Source organism: Apteryx rowi, unplaced genomic scaffold (assembly GCF_003343035.1).
Source record: "Apteryx rowi isolate R43461 unplaced genomic scaffold, aptRow1 scaffold_2, whole genome shotgun sequence".
NCBI classification, from domain to species: domain Eukaryota; kingdom Metazoa; phylum Chordata; class Aves; order Apterygiformes; family Apterygidae; genus Apteryx; species Apteryx rowi.
The window spans coordinates 7063705-7082378 of NW_020448307.1; the positions used below are offsets into that span (position 1 = coordinate 7063705).

An 18674-nucleotide genomic window follows, 5' to 3' on the forward strand; every position below is an offset into this window, starting at 1 on the left:
CTGTTTGCTACTGCAACAAAGTCATTGTCAGAGCATTTCCTGTTCCTGGCATGCCCTTGGGACCCCTAGGTGCCGTGCTGGGCAGAAAGGGGTTCAGGGTGTGACAGGCCCTCCAGGTGGGTGCAGAGCTGTGGCCCAGAGCCATGGTACCTGTAGTGCCTCTGATGCACTATCCACCGTAGAGGAGCTGTCAAGAAAGGTGATCTGATATCTCTGAGACACTGTCTGGTCTCTCCAGGCCTTGGCTGTGCTTGAAGAAGAATCCACCCAATGTGCTCTTGATCTCCAGCAACTGGAGTTGGGTGTTACGGCTTCTCTACACCCCGGTGATGGGCTCCAAGGAAATCATCTGTCCTGGTGGCGTTTCACAGAACCTGTGCCACAGTATGGCTGGTGCTGAGACCATCAGAGAAGTGCTGGTGCAGAGGAGCTCAAACTCATTGCCATGTAAAGAGCGTGGAGAGGGAAGAGGTTGGAGGAGCATATTAGCAAGGTAGAAAGCAGCCTCTCATGTGGAGATCTGGCCTGTGGCTTCTACTTGAATAGAAGATGTTGGTCTGTGAGATGTCTCCCTCCAGCAGTGGTTTGAACACTGGGGAGGATGTGGCAGTGATATAGAGGGTTGCTGGCACTGAGCCACCTCTTTGTAACAGGGGAAGGGGATGGCAATGGGGGAAAAGTCTCTAATTTCCCACCTGACCCTGGGAGATGGGAGGGAGGGAGAAATGCTGGGACAGGTGGGGATGTCCCTACGAGCAAGTGCAAAGCTTGGCTCTCTGTGATGTCTGGTTCAGCCCCTCAGCTGGCCTCACTGTGGGGAGACACAGTCAGCCCAGCTCTGACTACAGGAAACTCTCCTCCACCTCGTGGTGCCCCATGTTTGGCTCCTGGCAGCCCAGCCGCGGGTCCGATTCCTGCTCCTCGTCCTGCTGAGGGCCCAAGGGACTGTCACAGGATATTGTAGACGACGTGTTCACCTCGTTCAGCATAGAGCTGAAAGGGGACAAGGGGGAGAGAGAAATAAGTGTCCTGTCCCAAGTTTCCTGGTAGGAGAGGATTCCCAATGGGTGAGAAATGCCTTGGTCTATCTGAGTAGCTTTCCACGGGGGGACAGACAAAATCGCTTGGGTCTATTCAGCCCTCACACACAACTTACAACCATTTGTGCTCTGTGGGTTGTGCTCCCCAGTGTGCCCTCCTCCTCATGAGTGGGGTCTCTTGTCCCCATCTGTGCAGGATGATGTCCTGGGATGTAACATGACACCCTGTCTTAGCTCGCTTCCCACCTCCTGTGGTTCATCTCCATCCCCGGGGGCTTGTGCAAGGTCCCAGTGCCTCAGATGGGGGTGACCCTGCCCTCCATCCCTCCTGTTAAACCCACCCTGGCTCATCCCTGTGCAGAGCCTCCCCACTTGCTCTTGAGGCCCCCATTTTCAGGTTTGGGCAGCCAGGAGAAGGGTGTGCATTCAGGAGTGACTTTTCTACCTGGCCCGGCTGACGGAGGCCTCCTGAGGGAGGTCACAGATTCCCTCAGGCTTGGGGTCAGGAAGGGGGATGATATAGTCGTTCTCGCCCCCGTTCTGGTGCACAGCCGTGTAGAGGATGCTGCTGGTAGGGGAGCTGGGAGCAGGCCTGGCATTGTTCAGTCCAGGGATCGTGGGTCTTGTGCGGACAACAGCGGGGTGGTCGCTCTTCATGAACTCTTCATCCACCTGCTGGTACCTCTGCTCCCGCAGGGCAGGTTACCAAAGAAACAGGAAGTTCTTGTGAGCAGTGAAAACTGGTGTTGTGTTGGCTTTCCCTGCCTGCTAGGCTTCTTCTAAAGGGGCAGGCACCTTCTAGCTGGGTTCAGCTACCCTGACTCTGCTACAGACAGACCATGAATGTTTCCTAAGTGGGTGATTAGGGGAATGACCCCACAGCTCCAAAATATCAAGTAGTCAGAGGCAGGTTTTCAATTCAATGGACCTGCCAGTTTTGATGTCCCCAGTTGTTGAGACGTCAGCAATAGTCTGGCAATGTCAATTGTCTCAGCAATGCCCCTAGGACGCTCTAACCACCTTCACTGGCTGTTCAGACTAATTCAGGCCAGGTCACAGCAAAATCCTCTGGCATAGCAGGGACTAATCACTGGTCTTCCAAGCCCTAATTAAGAGCTCTAACCATGGCAGCATCCTCTCCAGAGCACTGACCCTCCTCTGTCCCTCCAATGCAGGGTCCTTTGAACATACCTTTCTGTAGCAATCCACCAAGAGGTTTCCCATAAGCACCACCAGCTGTGAGAAGGATGGTCTTATCTCAAACTTCTCCTCCCAGCACTTCTGCATGATATCGTAGCTAATCAGAGGGAACAGAGGGCATGCTGGTGAGTTAGCAGGTGGGGAAAACAGAGGCAGAAATGCTCCTGTAGTTAGTGCAGGGTGGGCCCAGGGAAAATATATATGGACAGCACTTACATTTCATCAGAGGCATGGGTGGGTTTGGACATCCGATAGCCACGTTTGATGGCATTGTAAAACTGTTCATTCATAGGCAGTTCGGGGTATGGAGTCCCTCCTGGGTGTAAAGGGAGAGCAGCGAATGAGGCTGATGGAGACTGACACCTTCATGCCATCAGGCATATTACACCAATGTTTCCTGTTCTTGTTTACCTTTTCTGTTTCATTTCACTTCCAAATGGCGACGTTAGCATGGGAAAGAAGGAAACATGGCATAAAGTGCTACTCTGATGTTAGTAGGGTTGGGAATGGGGATAAGAAATGGACTTGTACTTTCTTGGTTTGGGAAGGTATCCTGGGGATGTGTAGGTGCTCTGCTAATGTGCTACCAGACCTAAGGACACCAACATGATCTCCAGGGCACTCACCCAGAGTGAATATTTCCCAGAGGAGAATCCCAAAGGACCACACATCACTCAGAGAGGTGTAGAGGTTGTTGAAGATGCTCTCTGGGGCCATCCACTTAAGGGGCAAGAATGTCTAAAAGGGAAAGATGGAACAAGAAGAGAGTCAGCTGCAATTATGGCACTTCTGTATCAACACAGCTTACAAGTGAAGGAGACACCCTCAGAGCTGCCCATCAGCTCAGCACAGTCGCTGTCAGCCATTCCATGGGGGAACCAGTTTCCTCTTTCCTAGCACAGGGTGAATCCAGCAGGCAGGAGGGAAGAGAGGGCATGCTACATCCATTTCCATGACAGCCAGCAGCCTGTCTGCCGTGATGAGCTGTCATGGTGTGTATCTGTTTTTCCTAACTCTTGGGCAGTCTGTGCTGACTTGTGCATGACCGTGGCACTCTGGCAGGGACTCCAGGCCTGTCTGCACTTTGCAAACCTGACACCAGGCTGTAGAGGGCTATGGGGCTAGGAGGAGATGGGCTGAAGAACACATCCAGGACACATCCATGTTCCTTTGTCCTGCTCTTATCCATTCAGAGTGATGCATAAAAGAAGCCTCACTTGATCAGCTTGTGTGCAGCGCTGGCTGTGCTTTTCCTGGGCTGGGAAGGGATTTGCTTGCACAATGAATACCAAAATAATCCCCAGGAAGGATTGCAAAGGGGCCCAGTTTCGTTTCCTGTTTTGGAAGGAAAAGAAGCTGTGCCAAAGCTGGATCGGAAACCCCAGCCCCTCTGCGGGAACAGGGACAGGGAAGGGCCTTGCACCCTCCCTGGACACTGAGTACCTGGCTGCCAACCCATATGAGTGGGAGCAGATGGAAGGAGGCTGAGCAGTTCATTGAGTGGCTACAGATTGGGGTTCGAGGGTCCTGGCTCTCAGCTCCCCCAGCCTCAATTTCCCTGTCTGCCAAATGGGGCCAATTACATGRCTTTCTTTTCTCAAGACTGCCCATTCCCTAATGCCCCAGGGCTGGGGTGGACACACTGTTGTTGAAGGCACAGGGGAGGCTCTGGGGGATGCTGATTTACACCCTCATCCTCTTCTGCCTCGAAAGATTGGAGACGTCTTTCTGGAAAGTAGCTGCTCACAGGAAAACACTTCCTCTTTCCCTGCGGTCTAGTGGTTAGAACAGAAGTCTGTGAACCTCTTCCCAGAGTGTCCAGTGACTCACTGCACCACTGTCAAGCAGCCTAACCCTACACTCCTCCTGCCTGCAGCTCAGGACCGGACACAGCACTGTGCAGAGAAGGGATGCAGGCCTGCTCCTGAGGACAGGCTGTGTGGTGGTCTCTCACGGTCCCTAGTTTTGCTACAGCTATCCAGGTTCTTCTGTAAGAGCCCAGAGGTATGGGCATGTGATTCTGTGACTCCATGGCATACAGAGCACATCAGGTGCAGGACAGTTGGCCTTTGACACCCTTACCTGGGAGTCCTGCCCTGCCACCACCCCAGGCACAATGATGGACAGGCTGCTCACAGGGTGAGAGCATAGYGGGTGCCAGGCCGAGAGCAGGCAGGGGAAAGGGGCTTGCATGGCTTGCGGCACTCACGCTGCCTTTGGAGATGTAGTTTGAATCCCTCATGATGTCCCTYGCCAGGCCAAAGTCGCAGATCTTCACCAGCTTCCCCTCGCAGATGAGGACATTCCTTGCAGCCAGGTCACGATGCACACACTGCAGGGGGGAGGAAGGCTATGGTCACTGCAAGGGGCAGGAACACGGAGGGGCACCCACAGAATCCTGGGGAAGCAGCCCAACTCCAGTGCTAGCCCCATCCTGGGACCGCAAGGACAGGATTCACCTCACATCACTGGAGGTACCTCCATGGCCTCCAGGGACAACCATGTCTCACAGTCACTAGCAGTGCTACCTTGTTTTCACTGCTACCTTGGGCTGCTTCCCCCTGTGACAGCAACAGCCATCCAAATCTCCTGAGGGCAATTTGAATAACCCAGTGGAGAGGGGATTGTCGGGTGCTGACTGTGCAAGGAGAGCCGTGGGCTGGTGCAAAGGAGACATCTCTGTTTGGACAGCCCGACCTGCTGCGGAGTACCTTGTACTTTAGCACAAAGACAGTATCACTGTTTGGAGGCAGTCATCCTGGTAAAAGGAGATGATATAGTACCACAACTGTGCTGCAAGTGGCTTGGGAGGAGCTCAGAGTCAGGGAATTTGAGGTCTGAAGCTTGATCTAAGCCAGAGCTAGCTGTCATGTGCAAATACAGTCACGCTGATCCCCAGGGCTGTGTTTGCAAAGAGAAGTGGTCAGCAGCTCTTCAATTGCACAGCCACTTCTCCCTCGAGGAGGTTGGCATGGACAGAGGGACAGTGAGCTGAAGCCGACCACAGGACACGGTGGAGCATTTCTTGCTTCTGCCGCTGCAGACACCATGGACTGGTCTACATACTTACGTTTTTGGAAGCCAGGAACTCCATCCCGTTGGCCACCTGGAAGCTAAACCCGACCAAGTCCATGTAGCTGAGAAGCGGAGACTCGTTTATCAGTGTCACCCGGTCTGTTCTTTCAGGAGCTGGAGGGAGGGAAGGGCAAGCAGAGACTCACACTGGTGTTACTTGGCACACCTCTGGACTCGCACTGGAGTCTGCGCTGGAAGGACCCAGCCCGTCAGGGGTTGCTCAGGCTCCATGGACAAAGAGGCAAAGCTGGGGGCTCCCAGCACAAGGACGTCTGTCACCATTGCTGGAATAGCCCCAAAGGTGACCTTTGTAATGTGCACCACCCAGCTCTTCAGGCAAGAGCATCCAGTGCCCCAAGTACAAGCTCTTCTCCCTCCCACTGTGGCTGAGCTGTTACCTGATGGGGAATAGCTGTCCAGCTCATATGGGGTGCCGTAATTGGAGGACTCGATGTCAGCATATTTGACTTCACCCTTCATATCAGACATGGGCACGTAATCCAGGGAGTCATCCTTACTCATGTCCATGTAGCCGCCATCGCTCTCAACAGACAAGGAGAGGTGACTATGGGGGGAAGCAAAGAAGCTGTTCAGGCCTGGAGGAGCAGAGGAGATGCAGGGAACGGGAAAACAATTTGAGAAACTACAGTTTCTGAACCTTCAGCCCTGGCACTAAAATGTCCCAGCAAGGGATGAAGCCCTGCATCATGCACACAGAGATATGCAAATGGCACTGAAGACCTTCCACCACCAAACAGCTCTGGTGTTTGGCCTCAGCGCTAGCTTTAAATAGCCGTGCCATATTCCCCTGAGGGTCTCCAGGTGTTCTTGGCTGCAGGCTTCAGCTTTTTGTGCCCTCCTGGCCTGGCAGAGCACAGGCTTAGCTCAGCACTTGAGCTTGGTGCCAGGGGAGTGTGGGAAGGTGAGCCAGGGCCAGGCAGCTCCATGGGCACCTGTGAGGTGGAGACAGTGCGAGAGCCACGCTGGAGCAGGCATGCAAAGCCCTCCATGTCAGCTGTGTACAGTCCCGCCCTGGCTGGGGCCAGCCCTAAGAAGGCTGAATGGAGTGAGCATGCCCACATTGCTCAGTCCGCATTTAAACCTCCCTAGTTTAGGTCAACAGGGCTTGTATGTCCACCCCCACTGAGCATCTCTCCCTTGAACAAGCAACAACTGCACTGACACTCCTGCACCCCTTATGGCCAGTGACCAGATGAAGGACCATTTTTCTGCTCTTAAAAGCCTTGTGCAACTACACTCCTCCTAGCACTTCTCCCTTAGGCATGGTAGCAACAAGACCTGCCCTGAAAATGCAGAACTGAGGTCTCCAAGGCCTAAGACATGCTGAGAAACCTTTCCTCTCTGTACTAGATGTGTAGCTATGGTTATGCTAGTTAAGTTAACGATGCCAGGGAATATTCCCAACTGGCACGGAGCAGCCAGCATGTACGCTAGCAAACAGCCTCCCGGACACACAGATTACCTCTTCTAACTGTCTGCCAGGAGCAGTCTGGAGGTGGCTGACTGGCACAGGGAGCGTTCTCACAAGGTAATAGAGTGGACAAATGTGTTCCAGTGTAGGGGAAGAGCTTATTTTACTGGTCTGGTATCCAGAGTACCAACTTCCCTCTGGTGGGGACAAAGATGGGGTTGGCACCAGGGAGAAAGAGAGTGCTGCTTTTTAGGCACCTCTGCACATGGTCCTCCTTAGTGGTGTTCCCGTACATCTCTGCCTCTCGCCGGGCTTTCTCACTGTAGGACTGCAGGAAGGTGTGTTTGTTGTGGTGCAGGTAGTCCACCAGGTCCCCATAGCGGCAGTATTCGGTGATGATATAGATGGGCCCTGGTGTGAGAAAGTACCTGTGTCAGCCCTGCTTTTCTCCTGCTTGCTCCCCGGGGCAGCGAGTTTCGTCCTGCATGGCCTAGGGGTTTGCAGACCACCTCTACGGGGTCTGAGAAAGGTGAGAGAAGCTTATGGGGGCTGAGATGTGCATATGGGGCCTGGCACTCCCAGGGGAGCCTCGAACCGTAAAACATGTTTCCTGCCCCAGGGATGTTACCAGCTCATAGGACACGTTCCTGGCTAGGGTCACAGGGAAAAGCCACTCTTGGCAGCAAACATTTTTGGAGTTTGAAATTTGTGGCTGGGGAGGGAGGTGGGGGTTAATTGAAAAATGCATTCTCAGCTGCAAGCAGGCTGGAAGGAACAGTTTTTGGAGCCCCACTTGGCTTTCCTAAGGCAACAGCAAGTCATTTTGAAACAGAAACCAGAAATTATTCTATTTGAGTACAATTCTTCCCTGCAGCACAGACTGGGGCAGCAGGGAGAGGAGACGGGGCACCCTGAGCCAAACAGGGCCCTGTGTGAGTGGGGCACAGCTACCTCCTTTGGTGCAGGCRCCCAGCAAGTTGACAATGTTCAGGTGAGGTCCCAGGTGGCTCATGATCTTCAGCTCGGACATGAGGGCCTGCTTCTCACTGCTTCTGGCRGTGGCTGTTGGGGAGACTTGGTGTGAGTGGAGGCAAGGCTTCCCAGCAGGATGAGGAGGGGAGCACACCGGGACCAGACGGCCTTGTGGCATTTGGATGGAGGGATGGGGGTGAGGGATGCTGGAGGGGACTCACACTTGAGCATTTTGACTGCCACTTTCATGGTGGACTGTGAATGGCTCAAGCCATGGGCTGTTGCCTCCACCACACGTCCAAAGGCACCGGAGCCAAGAGTGCGTCCTGCAGAGAAACAGCAATGAGACAAAGGTGGTGATGACCCCCTGCATGGATAGGCTGCATTAGAGAGGAGAGGAGAGGAGAGGAGAGGAGAGGAGAGGCGAGGTGAGGTGAGGCGAGGAGCTTGGAAAAGCCATGTCCCTTGTCTAAAGCAACACCAATCTTGCTGCAGCTGTCCTGGTGGGAATGATGGCAGTGGTGAGCTATGATGTTTGAGGTTGGGGCTGGTTGCTAGCTGGCTGTGAAGGGAAGGAGCTGCCAGTCACAGGGAAGAATAGCCATGAGAAAGTCAGTTACTCATGCCAAAGGGAGCAGCCAGCTTTCCACAGTGGCCCCCGACAGCCCCTCTGCCCCAGGGCTGTCACAGGAAAGGGCCCCATCCTATCTCCAGTATCTCCCTGGGTTACTCTCCTTTGCACCTTTCCAGTGTGTGGGATCTAACACTGAGACATCACAAACTCAAAAAGGCCTAAATAYCCCTTTCTTCAGCCCCAGGTCCAGTCCCTCTTCCCATGCTGCAGCATCTCACCCTGCCCATGTTCCCACACTAGGGCAGCATCTCCCCCAGGGCTCTGTGCTTGTCTCTTGACTTTGCCATGCCAGCAATGCAGTGCCCCAGACTGGGAGACTGGCCATGTCCTCCCCAGACAGCCAAAACCCGACGAGTCTGTCAGGTTGGACCCACAGAGCCTTTACCTAACACCAACTTGTCCCTGGGCACCTCCCAGCTGGAGTCATAAGGGAGCTGCATGGGATCCACGTAGATGTACTCATGCCCATCGGAGCTGACTGACTCGATCACCTTCCAGCGGATTTCGTAACGTGGTTTCTGGAGAGGGGAGCAAAGGGGCAAGAGAGGCTTGAGAGGCTGGGGGGTCAGGGAGGGCATGGGGTGTGTGGATGGGCTTTGTCAGGCAGTCTGTGGTCCCTGCAGCCATTGCCTCCCACCCCATCTGGCCTACAGATGTCTGGGGATGCGGAGGCCCGTGGAGGCACATGGTTCCCAGCTCAGGTGGGACAGCATTGGGGCTGTGGCAGCAGGGAGCTCTCAGCTTCCCTCTTCTCCACCACCTGACATGGGGGCACYACCACGGCAGCCTGGGAGCATGCTCCCTCCTTACCTTCTGCCACAGGACAATGAGGATGACCAAGGAGATGACGGTAAGGACCAGCAAGGCCAGGATGACGGAGATGATGACCACTTTAAACGGCAAGGCTACAATGATAACCACAGAGACAGCAGTCAGACTCCTCTGTCCCTGTGAGACCTGGGCACCCTGGGCAAAGGAGGGGACATGAGCACAGAGTACTCTATGCACCTTTCCCCTTCCCTGCTCTAGTTACTGTCCCCCTTCTGCTACAAGCATCMCCCACAGACATCTATTTGGGGCAGGGGGAGGGGACAGGGACCACAATGGGCTGATGGTATGTCATGGAGCCTTAAAATGGATGCAGACACCAAACCTTGGCTCTCCTCTGGTTGGGACAAGGTCTTACTGGGGGAAGTCCCTCTCCTCTCCTCTCCTCCCTGGCAGACCTGTCCGGCACTAGCGGTGCCAGCACCCTGGGGAGAATGGGGTGATGGGTTGCTACAGCCCACTGAAGGACTCTCTGCAACCTTGGGAGAGGTTTGACTGCAGGAGGGTGTAAAGAGCTGGGGGGCTGGTGTGTCCAGGGCAAGAGCTGGTAACTCCAGCCCCCAGCTCAGAGCATTCTCTCATATTTGGGAGGTTTAGCCCATGGTTGTTCAGGTCTRTGGCACCATCTAGTGACCTGCAGGCTAATAACAAGCCACTGGGGACCTGCTCTGGCACTCTCCTCTTGCCTCCCTTAAGGGATGTCCCCGCTCAGCTGCGATGTTCACGGCCAGTGGACAGGAGGGCTCCAGGCTCCTCCTGGAGCAGGCTTTCCTACTTGACCCAAAGGAGGCTCTGCTTTGGGCATAAATATGCAGACTTCCTGCCTTGGAGGACTGCAGCCATCAGAGGACAGTCCTATCTCCCAGCATCTCCAGACTGGAGGCATGGAGAGGAAAGTCTAGCTCCCCCACTACTGGCTCAAACACTTCCCGCAGTGCTCACTGTGTGGGACCAGTGTGATGTCCTGGGAGTTCGTGCCCAGGAAGTTTTGCACGGTGCATCTCAGCAGCAGGGGCTCGTCCACCCTATGGAGCTGCAGGGTGCTGTTCACGCGGTACACCTGCAGCTCTGCGTGGTATGTGGCGTTGGTCTGCAGGCCGATCTCTGCGGAGTCATTCCCCAGCAGCCGGGTGGGCTGCCCCTTGGTGCTGCACCTGCCCCAGTGGGAAAGATACAGCAATGTAAGAGGCAGTCAGACCTTCATGCCACCACAGGATGCCTGGGTGTGTGGAGGAGATCTCCTTGCTCTAAAACACCATTCTCTAACTTCCCTTTCTCCTGTTTGGCCTTCTTGCACCATTTGCTGGGGAGCTGCAGGGCATAGGTCCAGATCCCTGTGAGCTACTAGGTGTCTCCTGGGCCCAGTACATAGCATGTGTCATTTTTAAATTAATTTTCCAGCTTTTTTCCTTGCAGGCACAGACTAATAGTACAAAGGGCCTAAGTCTGCTACTGCAGCAGAGCCCCAAGCCCTGCTCATCAGAGGGCAGGGGTGACATGGCTGCGAACAATGCATGGCCAGCAGAATATAATAAAATAACAGTCTGCTGTTAAAACAGATGTGGGAACCTTTCTGCTCCCATGGGCTCCATCTCTCTGCTTACCATTTCATGTCACTGCAGGTGGACCAGCTGATCTCTGGCTGCGGCATCCCTTCAGCAGAGCACGTTACAGTCTGCTCCCCACTGCTGGCACTGCTGTTTTCCTTGAGATCCACCACTTTGGCTGGCACTGAAACCAAGAGACACTGGTGAGAATCAATCCTCCACTTTGCCTGCAGGATGGAAGGGGTACATGATTCCTCTGCACCCCCAACATGGCCCAGGGGTGAAAGGACAGTGAGTGAGGACCCATAACCTCAATCATGTTTCATTTTTGAAATCTAACAACAAAAAGAGAAAAGTTGGGGGGGGGGGGATGGTGGTGGGAGAGCAACAGCCCCTGTCTAACTTCCTTGGGGAGCAGAGGGGAGCACAGAGGGGACATCAGGAGAGCTGTCCACCCCTCTCTGCGCCTACTGCATTGGCACAGGGTGCAAAAACCTAGCCACTGGTGTCTGCACTGCCTCCCTGCCCCTTGCTCTTAAAGCAAGTGCAAGATATTTCAAGTGAGTGTGTTTCTTGCTTTATTGACCAAAACCACTCTGGGGCTGTAGTCCCAGGAGCAAGGACTTCAGCCCAAAGTCCTGCACTGAAGGACAGAGCCACCCCCTAGGAATGCCCCCTTACTCCTTGGTCTGGTCTCTGCATGCACATCCTCACCATTTATCTGCAGATGGAAGGACAGCTCCTGCACATCGTCGTCATTGGAAGCCCGGATGGTGTAAAATCCTCCTTCTTCCTGCTTCACCCGCACCAGGACTAGAGCTGTTTGGTACCTGGAAGAGACACAGTCCTGGGGTGATGAGCACAGGGAGATACCTGGGGGCCAACAGCACTCAGAGGGGACCAGCTCCCACCCAACTGTGGCATGCACAAAATCCATTTGCTAAAAGGCCAGTGTTCAATGGCTACCCCATGTCCAACTGGCTCTTTCCAGCTTGCCTCATGACCTGTCCACTCTCTGCACGCTGATGAGGGGAGATGGGCTTTCACCTGGTTTCTGAGAGGTTCCTGCTGGAGATGGTGAACTCGCTGTTGCTCTCCATGGTCAATGTCTTGTTGTTCTTCAGCCACATGATGCTCGGTGGTGGGTAGGCCTCCACCTCCACCTGGATGACGCAGCTCTTATGGACCTCGGCATACTCCGTGCTGGCCAGGCGAGTGTGGAAGCGCACAAAGCCGCGCTCTGAGAGGGTGCAGGAGGAGTAAGGGCTTCAGAGAGAGACATGACTCCCTCTCTACCCCTCTGCCTGGCACAGGGCAGGATAAACATGCATCTGGAACAAAACACCCTGAACACCAAGCAATGGTGGGGCAGCTTGCTCCAGATCCAGCCTTCAAAGTCTCAGGCCTGTGTCCAAGGGCAGAGTGGGTGCAGAGTTGTACTTTGGAGCAGGGGAGCTCATGGGGGAGATAACATGCAAGGAAAGGCTATCATCTTGTAGAGATGGGACAGTTTCCCTCAAATTACACAAAGGGAAGAGAGCCACAGATGAGCGAGGTGACAAGTTTGGGCTGGCAGTGCATTGGCCCTATACAGTGCAAAAGAGCCCTCACCCACACCATGAGGTGTCCTAGAGGGGCCCATAAAGCCATGGTGGGGGATTTGGGATTTTTTTGAAGCCTGGAAGTGAGCAGGGATGACATTAGGCCTCTCTGGGGTGAGCACTGGCTTTTTGCCTCCTTTACTAAGGGCAGAGGTGGGGAGGGAAGAGAGCTGGAGGCTGTGCGGAGAGAAGAGAGTCTGGCATCCCAGAGCCTGCCTGGATGCCCACATGGTTTCTCTGGGTGCTGGCTTTGAGTATGTGGGCAGCAACGCACCAATCACACGGACTGTGATATCTTTCCGGTCTGTTTTCTCATGGTAGCCCTCCGAGACATTGCAGATGTAGGTCCCACTGTCTTCCAACTCTGCATTCTGGATGATGAGGATGGAGCGGATTTCATGGGTGGATCCAGGCAGGAAGTCAGTCACTGGCTCCACAGCCTTCCCAGCCTGCACAAAGGGAACAGGAGATACGCTCTGTGAAATCGGACACATTCTGCCATCAGAGCTACAGAGCCAGGCTTATGGGGAGGGAGGAGAAGGGGGTAGAAGATTCCAGTCTGGATGGGATGGGGACAGTGTACATGCACTGATCAGAGGCCACTGAGACAGATAGCTTTAGTCCAAGGATCTCCCCGTGAATGAAGCTTCCCTGCATGGCAGCAGCATCAGCAGCATCCCACAGCTTCTGTCATGGGATGATGCTTCTTGAGCACTGCTATGATACTGATCTGTGGTTGCCACAGGACATCTGTGCAAAAGCTGGAGCTGCCCAGAGACCATGAGGCCAGAGCACTCACCTTCTTGCGAGGATAAGCCCAGTTGAAGTTGACCAGCTCATTGCCACTCACGGTGCACATCAGGGTAATGTTTTCTCCCTGCCTCACCATGGTCTGCACCGCACTGATGGAGACATTCACAGAGGAAACTGTGGAGGATGTCAAACACAGGAATGAATAACAAAGGAAGGGAAGAGCAAGAAAGTAGGAGCACTGGGAGAGCTGCTTATCAGCACAGGCTCTGCGCCCATTTGATCTCCCCATTTGTCTGGGTTTGCCTTTTATCTCAAGTGTCCCTGCTTAGGCGCAGGGACCAATTCTTTGTTCAGGGCTGTACAAAGACAAGGGCCCTAGGCAGCTCACCCTGGATCCTGTAGACGTAGAAGGTGTCTGAATCCACCTCCTGGTCATCCACAATTGTCTGGCAGAAGTAGGTCTTGTCCTCAAAGAAGCCTTTGAAGCCCTGCTGTGGGTCGTAAGCGGCTGGGATGGGGTTCTCCACCTTCTTCTCATACAGGGTTACCTGCATCTGCGGGTTGGTCACACGGCACGGGATGACAGCCTCTGTGTAGCCCGTGATGAAGATGAAGAGCTCTTCAGCGGCTGTGGGGAGGAAGACTAGGGAGGGATCTGTGGGAGAGAGGGTCATGCTGGTTACAGTAAGCCACCTGAGGCTGAGCTGTGGCTGCTCTGTGCCCCCCCCAGCCCTGGTCCAACATCGGGTTGTCTCCAGACTGCTGCTGTATGTATGCTGTATGCCTACCTTGCCTGCTCCTCCTCATCACAGCAACACAGAGCCACTCATGGGAGAGTGAGAGAGACATGGCCAGCTACCAGCTAGCACCATTGCCTCCCCCATCACTTGTCCAACACATGAAATGCGGGCTTCTCCTGTGACCCAACGTACTAGAGACATGTCAAAGCCAGAAACATAGCTTGAGAGCTCTCTCCTCTGGGGGGAAGGATTTTGGGAGGCCAGGTGCTTGGAGATCAAACAGTAATTCAGGACCCTCTTTCTCCTGGTTGCTAGACCCCCACAGAAATACAGAGACAAGGATGTGCTGTCCCATACCCGGAACGTAGATGTAAACAGCCTTCCTCTCTGTTGACTCTGGAGCCTGGTCAGGGCTGTAGGTACACACATACTCCCCCGTTTGACGGCCTGTCACATTCCTGAGGGTGAGATTGCTGACGAAGACACCATCCTTGTGCTCCAGCGAGGCGTCAAGAGTCTGACCTTCCCGTTCCCAGACCAGCATGCCATCCCCATAGCACACGAGGGAGAAGGTGCTGTGGAGGCTAAGGACGATCTCAGCATCTCTGGGTTCGATGTGCAACCTGCTGCTTCCAGACGTTACCTCCAGCAGACCTGGGAGAGGGAATTTGGAAGAGCAAGATGAGAATGTGATACTGTTACACTGGCCCAAGTGAAATTTTTGGTGAGGACAGGGCTGGAAGCAGGGGTGACCTGGGGATCCCCCACATGTTTGCTCATGTCCTCGGCTTTTCTGTGTCCCATGAGTTGGTCTAGGTGGTCCCTAGATACCATTATGGAGAGCAGTACTGTTGACTCAAAATGAGCCTATCTCTGTAAAGGCAGATGTAGATCTCAGAGGCACCTTCAAAGGTTTGGAAAGGCCATTAGTGTATTTAGTGAGCAGGGGACGGGAGATGGGGGGGGGGAGGAAATGATGCAATTCCCTGCTCTGCTGGCTGCCTTTCCATAGGGACAGTTTCAGAAGTGACATAGACTAGCCAGAAACAATGTTAATTTAAAAGAAAATGAAAAAGGAATGGAAGTAGAACCTTGCAGGAAATCCTATGGAAGCAATAGAGCAGGCAAGGTCTTCCTGAATGATTTCCCGTGTCCCTCCTGGGCAGCTGCCGTCCTCCCTGCTGCACCCTTTGCCCAGAGGTCCCAGCGGGGCTGGGAAGGGGCATGAGCTCTGCAGGGCAGCTGGGCACAGCGCCCAGGGCTCCGCACACCTGAGCRGTGGGGAAACTGTGCCTTGCTGTGAGCAGAGCAGGCACAGCCAGGCGCCCCATCGCCTCGGGGTGGGGGCTGTGGGGTGCGTGGGCTCTGATCGAAGCCTCGCTGCCGTGGGGGCGTCCATAACTTCTGGTTTCATTAGCTTCGCTGGTGTCTGTTAAGGGCTGAGCGCATCTATGAAGGTCTCCTCCTTCTGCCCAGCCATGTGTTGGCATGAAACCAGCTGGGACTTCACATCCCGCCTGTGGCAGGATTGGGTCAGTGTGGGCTGATGAACCCAAGTCATTAGAGGGGGCGGATGCATCCCGTATRCGCAACATGACGGTCGGGCTTGCGTGCGCCTTGGAGAGCTGATGTGACTGTGTGTCCGTCTGTCACGTACGTGCCTGGCAGGCGCTGTGTAACGCCTGTGCCTCCCAGCACCATTTGCTCCCCATCACCCTGGCCGGGGTGAGCATCCCAGGCCAGGTTCCCCATGCAGGGTCCAAACCCACGCGCGCCTCCCCAGCTGCATCACTCACCGGTGAGGAAGAGGAGCCCAAGGGTTGCCTTCAGCCAGGGGCACGGCATGGTGGGGTCCGCGGCACAGCGGCCAAGTCCTGCCAAGAGCAAAGCAGGGTGAGCACAGCGTGGCCGGCAGAGATGCTCCCTCGGCCGCTCCGGGCAGGGCCTCGCCCCGACCCCCCTGCTCTGCAGCCGTGGCGTTGGGGCAGCTCCCTCCTCCTGGCTGGAAACCTCGCGTTTCTTCCCAGTTTTCCAGCCTGCCTGGTCAGCCCAGACCGCAGTGCCCTGGGACCTTCGCTCAGCCTTTCCCTCTTGGCGGGCTGCCCTGGTTTTCCCTCGTGCTGGGGCTGCCAAAGGAGCTGTTTCTAAGGCATCTCCCGATGGTAAACAGGGATCTTGCTGGATGCTGCAGGAGTTGTGTCAAGCATTGCTCATCTCTGCTGGAAAGGCCACTCCCCCTGCCGCAGAGCCCTGCCTTTCGCTGTCCCTCGGCTCCGCTCCTTGCCTTGCTTCCCCTAGCTTTGCTTTTCCTCGGCTCCAGTGAGATAAAACTTGCTAGAAAATGGATTCTCCCCCACTTATTCCTCCCACATTTTTTACTTCTTCCAGCAACACCCCCCCCCCAAAAAAAAACCCCTGAAGATTTCTTGTATTTTGGTTTAAAATGCATATATTTAAAGGGACTATTTAAGAAGGCTTTTTAGTTAAACATTCTTTTTTGCAAAATTTCTCAAGAAATCTTTCCCACAGAGCACTTCCAACCCTTCCTGGTGCAGACAGCCCTGAAGAGACCAGGCCAGCATTTCCCATGAGCACGGAGGTCTGTCCCCCACGTGATGGGGTGACAGGTATCCCCCCTCCTCACACCTGCACGTCCGGGATGAGCATTTCCGTAAAGCCAAACAAAGAAGCTAAGGAAAGAAGGAGGGAGGGGAAAAGGCTTTCCAGGGCAAAGCTGGGGAAAATGGAGGGCCATTCCCCAAGGATTGGGAACGAATGGGAGGAGAGTTCCCCGTCCAGATTTGGGCTGAAAATAGGACAAGAGCAATTGCCACAGCACTGGGCGAGGGAGCAGGGCCCCTGAGGCCGAAGCGCCGGGGAGGCGGGCGGCCACCGAGGGTTAAGCAACAGGGACAGCAGAGCCAAAGACGCGGTTCAGCACTCCTGGGCTTTGGGAAGGTTTCCGCGTGGATCTGAACGTCATGACCCAGCCATGCTGCTATCTGGGGATGAGCTGTCTCCCTGCAGCTGGGCCACCTCCCGTCTCCCAGCTCGTGGGGCATCTTGCACCCACGCCGTGCTGCCCTCTGAGCGCCAGGACCCCTGGGCTAGCGGTGTCTGGGGCTGTGACCCGGCTCCAGGTACTGTCTCTTGCTGAATAACATGTTGCCGCTTGGCCCTGGAGTTGTGTCTGGGTCTGCTTGATGTTAGGAGGAAATGGTTTTTAAATGACGTGCGCTTGTCAGATGTTTTTATTATTCTCTTGCTTTGGCTCAGGAAAGTCTGATCTACCAGCAAACTCTTCCAGGTCTCCAGCTTATTCAGCAGCTTCCCTCTCTCCTTCCCTCCCTCCAGAAAACTCCTCTGTGACTCCTTCTGCATTTGCCAGAGGGGATGAGAGCACTTCTGGAGGAGAGCTGGGGGTGGGTAGGATGAAAGGACTGAAGTGCAATTCAGGCTGTAAATGGACGCGACCTTGCTGTTCCTGCCCTCCAAGCCCTCCAGCCTGCAGGAGAGGGGAGAAGGATGGACAACCTAATCTCGCTGCCCCCCAAGACAATGGCATCGGGATAATTAGCTTTGTTTCCCAATTCTCCTTCGCAGAGGTGTGTGATTCATCCATTATTCAATGTCCAAGGCTGCAAGGACAACTGGGATCATCTCCTTTCACCCCTCCCTGCCTGTGTGCACAAGTCAGGCTGGATGGCCCATCCCAAATCTCTGCCTTCCAGCAGCAAACATCTTCCCAAGCTAGTGCTCAGCTTTTAGCCAGCCGTCCAGCTTTGTGACTGCCACCGTTAGCCTTGCTGCAGGCAAGGTGCTGCATTTTGGTGCTGGGCTAGCATGGACATTGCTCCAGAGAGCGGTGAGAGCCCTGCACCCTCTGCCTGCCGCCTCTGGCTGCCTCTCCTGTGTTCATAGCTGRTTTTAATAAAACTGCTGATTTTGCAGAAAGGCATTTCAGGAGATGCTTCCTGAGCAAAGTGGGAGGGTGGCAGCATCTCATGAAGAGCAGTGACCTCTCCCTTGTCTGTCTGCTCTGGCCCAGGTGAGAGGCATGCTCGGAGCTGCAGGGCTCTGCCCATCCTGGAGGACGCGCTGGCATCTCCRACAGGCTCGCGTGCTGTACCGTGACCGGCGTGGGGAGGGGACAGGATTGCTCCCCACTTACACAGCCCCCTTCTGAGCCCCTTGCCCAGAGCCTGGCTAAGCAGGGCAAACCTTTTTCTACCCATCACAGGGACGCATGTGCTTGCACRCTTGTGTGCACACAGGCGTTTCACAGGGACACAAAGGCACCCATTTCCCTGCCAGCCTTGAGAGCAAGTCTTCTTCCCCTCCTCAATCTCAGCTTTTTTTCACAGCAAGAGCGATAAGATGCATCTAGCAATGCCACCGCCCRGGGCTTTCAGTGAAGCCCTGTGGCTGTATCCCGCCTTGCAGCAGCCCAGGCAACGTCCTGGGTCCCCATCCCCGCGCTGGGGCCCCTCTCCTCCCCTCTCTGGTCCCCGAGCACGAATCCAGGCCCCCCCAGCACCATGATGTGAGGGCAAACTGGCCGGGGCCCGGCAGGGCAAGGAGGTTTTCTCTTTCGCCAGAGCGGGACTGTTTATTTTTCTAAAAGAGGAATTTGGCTGGGAGAGGGGACGGGAGGTCAGCCGGCTCGGAGGCGCGGGCTGGGCAGGCTTGGCCACGGTGCTGGCCAGCTGCCGCGGCCCCGTGCTCGGCCCCGCGCGCTGGCAAGGCGACTGCGCTCTGCCGGCGTGTGCACTCCCCGGGGACGTGCGCCGGCTGTGCCGGGGCTCTGCTGAGCGCCGCGGGGAGGAAGGCTCCCCAGGGGCATGCACCGACC

The 18674-nt window shown here is 55.1% G+C and overlaps 1 protein-coding gene across 1 annotated transcript; it reads right to left on the reverse strand.

Annotated features, from left to right (window-relative positions):
* Positions 1 to 842: 842 nt before the first annotated feature.
* Positions 843 to 15667, reverse strand: PDGFRB (platelet derived growth factor receptor beta). The gene is made up of 22 exons (XM_026063319.1): positions 15619 to 15667; positions 14180 to 14476; positions 13471 to 13737; positions 13129 to 13256; positions 12604 to 12778; positions 11776 to 11968; positions 11443 to 11558; positions 10786 to 10912; positions 10124 to 10335; positions 9164 to 9258; positions 8739 to 8871; positions 7941 to 8045; positions 7699 to 7809; positions 7005 to 7158; positions 5714 to 5880; positions 5311 to 5429; positions 4450 to 4572; positions 2867 to 2978; positions 2457 to 2556; positions 2232 to 2337; positions 1486 to 1724; positions 843 to 993 (listed from the first exon to the last, which is right to left on the reverse strand). Exons 1-22 carry the CDS (start codon positions 15665 to 15667, stop codon positions 843 to 845), a joined length of 3279 nt encoding a protein of 1092 aa, XP_025919104.1.
* Positions 15668 to 18674: the final 3007 nt, after the last annotated feature.